The sequence below is a fragment of the Opisthorchis viverrini genome (genome assembly GCF_000715545.1).
Source record: "Opisthorchis viverrini unplaced genomic scaffold opera_v5_117, whole genome shotgun sequence".
Lineage (NCBI taxonomy): Eukaryota > Metazoa > Platyhelminthes > Trematoda > Opisthorchiida > Opisthorchiidae > Opisthorchis > Opisthorchis viverrini.
In genome coordinates, this window is record NW_008751771.1 from 637,279 (window position 1) to 642,404 (window position 5,126).

Here is a 5,126-nt window from a genome sequence, read left to right on the forward strand (position 1 = left end):
GAGCCCTTTCTGTCTCATCAGTAAAAAGCGTTGAAGTTCATGTATTTTTCACTTTATGAGAACTTCCTGCAAGCAGATATCCACAAAAAATACAAATTATGGTTGTACATGTGCTCTCTTTTGTAAAAAAAGTGTTGGACGCACGATACAGTAATTTGACTAGCAGCTTTCATAAAGGAAACTACTCACAAGGTTGCTGAAAAATCTTCGACAGCCCATGACCAGGTTCGCCCTTCTTGGGGCTCATCAGGTAGGCGCAGTCCCCGAGTTTCCGTCAACCTTATGTTCTACTTGAACCCAAATTACACTGTTTTCAAGAAATACACCCATTTGCAAGTCAATCTGGTTTTCATGGGAAACTCAACTGAATCTCTCTTTTATACTGTCATCTTATGATGTTTTCAGCAGCCTTGTGAGTAGTTTCCGTTATGAAAATATACTGCGATATCTCGAATATCGTCCCAACTGAAACGTGAGGTGGCCTGTGTGCAGCACTTTCAGTTGTAGAATACCATAAACGAGAGATTCAGTTGCGTCTCTTGTGAAAGCCAAGTTGATTTGCAAATGAGTGTAGTTCTTGACTAGCAGCTGTTATTCCAGGATAACTCGGTAACGCAGTCTAAAGTCCAGTCACCTTGAATAGTGTTGCGACTGGCCATATGGTCAACACAACCTTATCGTTACAAGGCTTGTGGACCGTGAGTACCGATCAAGGGGTTCTCTGAGAATATTGGAAACACTAATGATAAACAGAAACGAGCAGGCACCATGCTATCGAAAACAGTTCGTATGAACTTTGAACATGTCTTGGTCACGTGATACACTGTTAGATCCACTCACTCAGTAGCCTGTGATTTTAGTTTTCCGTTCATTCGACTGTTCCGCTTTTCTCCGCTTTGTGCAGCTGCTGGACAGACATGAACTGCGCACTTTTACCACCATCATTATATTATGAGGATAAGATGTCGAATGCAGTGCAGGTGTAATGGCGATACTACTTGTATGGAAGCACGTGAGTAGTATGTGCTGTTCGTGGAATTTCGCTTTGCGTCTCTTGGAAAGGGGAGATTTGTTGCGGAATTTGTGGAGTCGCTTTGTAACATGTGATTGGATTTGAGCGAGGAATGATTGGGGTCAATGATTATCCAGCAAAGTTCAAGGAGACGCGTTCAGGAGAAAATGGATGTCCAGTTTTTATGAATAAGATGCAAATGAGAGCTTGCATCCCTGTCCAATGGTCTTTAATCGGTCAGTTGGCATTTTTCAATAAACAATTCCGCACCGAAGGCCTTATTTCTTTCACTGGTAGTGTTTTGTGCTCTTGACCACACTGTGGAATTGCTCCTGTATTTGCCGAATTCTCTGAAATTCGGGTTTAACTACAACATAGCGTTGACGGAAACTCAGGGATCGCACCTAAATGATGAGCCCCAACAATGTCGAAACCGGTCACGTGCTGTCGAAGTGTTCCTAGGATCCTTGAAGACAAATAAATAAGCACCGTGTAGAAGAAAAATATACATCACCTGGAGTAGTCAAACCGACACGTTTGCAAACTGTTGGAAATGGCGATGTGAAAAATAAGGTGGGGAAGGCTGGCTAGCCTTATTCAGAGGACCACAGGAAACAGTACTTCACGGTCACGAGATTCTGGTTCGAGAGTATTAACTTCATTCACGATGTAACCATGACTTTCTCTCACGTGAGCGACATTGTGCTACAAGATCGTCTAAAGTTATATGTTATAAGAGAGTTTCCACTGGTCGCCTGTTCTGTTTGCTTAGTTCACCTGAGATATTCACCATAACATCCGGTTGAACTCCACGTCCACGATTTAGTGGCTAATGAGCCTTTCATGTGGGTCGATGGCTCGTTGAATAAGTAACTTGACTGAGTAGAATTGTGTCTAATTTGTGGTAGCTCGGGTGCGTTTATTGGTTGTTGGCTTGGTTTGTTGATGTGTTCGCAAAGCCCGGTAGTTAACTTGCAAACCATTAACTCGAGCCATCATTCCAGGTCATGTGTGATTGTAGCGTTATTTTTCACTACTAACTACAACCAAGTAATGAGAAAAAAGCCGCATTTCCTCTTCCACTGGGTATTATCGCAAAGCCACATGAACTAATCACATCAGGGGTGGGTAGCAAATAAACAATCGCTAGCCAACGATTCTGATAAGACCTCAAGACAATATGAATAAATTATACTGGCGTTGCGCTTGAGTTTCTCAGGCTTTTTTTCCAAATGCCTTCCAAAGATTACATACCTCTGATATCGTCTCTTCAGCAATTTGTCAAAAGCGTGGTTTTGAGATTACCGCTAAAAGCCAACTGACTTTTCAAATCGTTCGCGGTGAAATACAGAGCAGTATTTCCTGCATAAAGGCAATACGGTCTTCAGATTTCCCAACGGTGCCTTGCCATTTGCACACTTGATTTGCTCCATACCCAGCCGGGTGAACCAAGCTTTCTATCTGATTGTTTACTTAACTGGCGCATAATTTGCAGACTCAGAGCATTATTGTTGAAGTGGTGAGGGTTTGCTTACTTTATGTCGTCGAACCCGGTACGCTTTTGCGCAATTATATGCCTACTCTGCATAGTTTGATTGACTAGCAGCTGTTATTCCAGGATAACTCGGTAACGCAGTCTAAAGTCCAGTCACCTTGAATAGTGTTGCGACTGGCCATATGGTCAACACAACCTTATCGTTACAAGGCTTGTGGACCGTGAGTACCGATCAAGGGGTTCTCTGAGAATATTGGAAACACTAATGATAAACAGAAACGAGCAGGCACCATGCTATCGAAAACAGTTCGTATGAACTTTGAACATGTCTTGGTCACGTGATACACTGTTAGATCCACTCACTCAGTAGCCTGTGATTTTAGTTTTCCGTTCATTCGACTGTTCCGCTTTTCTCCGCTTTGTGTAGCTGCTGGACAGACATGAACTGCGCACTTTTACCACCATCATTATATTATGAGGATAAGATGTCGAATGCAGTGCAGGTGTAATGGCGATACTACTTGTATGGAAGCACGTGAGTAGTATGTGCTGTTCGTGGAATTTCGCTTTGCGTCTCTTGGAAAGGGGAGATTTGTTGCGGAATTTGTGGAGTCGCTTTGTAACATGTGATTGGATTTGAGCGAGGAATGATTGGGGTCAATGATTATCCAGCAAAGTTCAAGGAGACGCGTTCAGGAGAAAATGGATGTCCAGTTTTTATGAATAAGATGCAAATGAGAGCTTGCATCCCTGTCCAATGGTCTTTAATCGGTCAGTTGGCATTTTTCAATAAACAATTCCGCACCGAAGGCCTTATTTCTTTCACTGGTAGTGTTTTGTGCTCTTGACCACACTGTGGAATTGCTCCTGTATTTGCCGAATTCTCTGAAATTCGGGTTTAACTACAACATAGCGTTGACGGAAACTCAGGGATCGCACCTAAATGATGAGCCCCAACAATGTCGAAACCGGTCACGTGCTGTCGAAGTGTTCCTAGGATCCTTGAAGACAAATAAATAAGCACCGTGTAGAAGAAAAATATACATCACCTGGAGTAGTCAAACCGACACGTTTGCAAACTGTTGGAAATGGCGATGTGAAAAATAAGGTGGGGAAGGCTGGCTAGCCTTATTCAGAGGACCACAGGAAACAGTACTTCACGGTCACGAGATTCTGGTTCGAGAGTATTAACTTCATTCACGATGTAACCATGACTTTCTCTCACGTGAGCGACATTGTGCTACAAGATCGTCTAAAGTTATATGTTATAAGAGAGTTTCCACTGGTCGCCTGTTCTGTTTGCTTAGTTCACCTGAGATATTCACCATAACATCCGGTTGAACTCCACGTCCACGATTTAGTGGCTAATGAGCCTTTCATGTGGGTCGATGGCTCGTTGAATAAGTAACTTGACTGAGTAGAATTGTGTCTAATTTGTGGTAGCTCGGGTGCGTTTATTGGTTGTTGGCTTGGTTTGTTGATGTGTTCGCAAAGCCCGGTAGTTAACTTGCAAACCATTAACTCGAGCCATCATTCCAGGTCATGTGTGATTGTAGCGTTATTTTTCACTACTAACTACAACCAAGTAATGAGAAAAAAGCCGCATTTCCTCTTCCACTGGGTATTATCGCAAAGCCACATGAACTAATCACATCAGGGGTGGGTAGCAAATAAACAATCGCTAGCCAACGATTCTGATAAGACCTCAAGACAATATGAATAAATTATACTGGCGTTGCGCTTGAGTTTCTCAGGCTTTTTTTCCAAATGCCTTCCAAAGATTACATACCTCTGATATCGTCTCTTCAGCAATTTGTCAAAAGCGTGGTTTTGAGATTACCGCTAAAAGCCAACTGACTTTTCAAATCGTTCGCGGTGAAATACAGAGCAGTATTTCCTGCATAAAGGCAATACGGTCTTCAGATTTCCCAACGGTGCCTTGCCATTTGCACACTTGATTTGCTCCATACCCAGCCGGGTGAACCAAGCTTTCTATCTGATTGTTTACTTAACTGGCGCATAATTTGCAGACTCAGAGCATTATTGTTGAAGTGGTGAGGGTTTGCTTACTTTATGTCGTCGAACCCGGTACGCTTTTGCGCAATTATATGCCTACTCTGCATAGTTTGAATTATCATCATACATAATTGTTCAGCTTGTCAGAATAGCAGGTTTAATTAATCCAGGCGGGTTCTATTCTGTTGTGATTTGGAACGCAAAGTGATGTCTAGTTGTAATGTATAGTCCCGTAAGATGCTCAAATTTGTTCACCGCGCAGTATTTTCACTACCAACGAGTTTCAACGGGGTCTTCGGTAACTCTGTCGTCACTGGCTTGTCACTGATGACCACCTTTCGGTGAGGCATGAGACGTTTGCAGTCAGATTGCTGAGCATAACGAAAGAAAGTATTGCTTGGTTTCGCCCTTCTTCGAGTTCATCAGGTGAAAGGCCATCATAAGCGGGGAGATTCAGCTGGATTCAGTTGAGCTTCTCATAAAAACAAAAATAGTGCGCAAAACATCACCATCATCATTGTCAGCTGTAATAACCGCGTACTCGTCGTACATGGTTGTAGCTGCCGCAGTCTCGCTCACCGATGATTTTTTTTGGGGGGGGGG

The 5,126-nt window shown here is 43.0% G+C and overlaps 1 protein-coding gene across 1 annotated transcript in view; it reads left to right on the top strand.

The window, feature by feature from the left end:
* Positions 1-395: 395 nt before the first annotated feature.
* The window catches only part of T265_13889 (hypothetical protein), a gene marked incomplete at both ends in the record, with an annotated part of 8,012 nt that continues 3,281 nt past the window's right edge, over positions 396-5,126 (top strand). Inside the window, 1 exon segment of the mRNA XM_009170991.1 lies at positions 396-412. Coding sequence (XP_009169255.1) covers positions 396-412 — 17 coding nt within the window.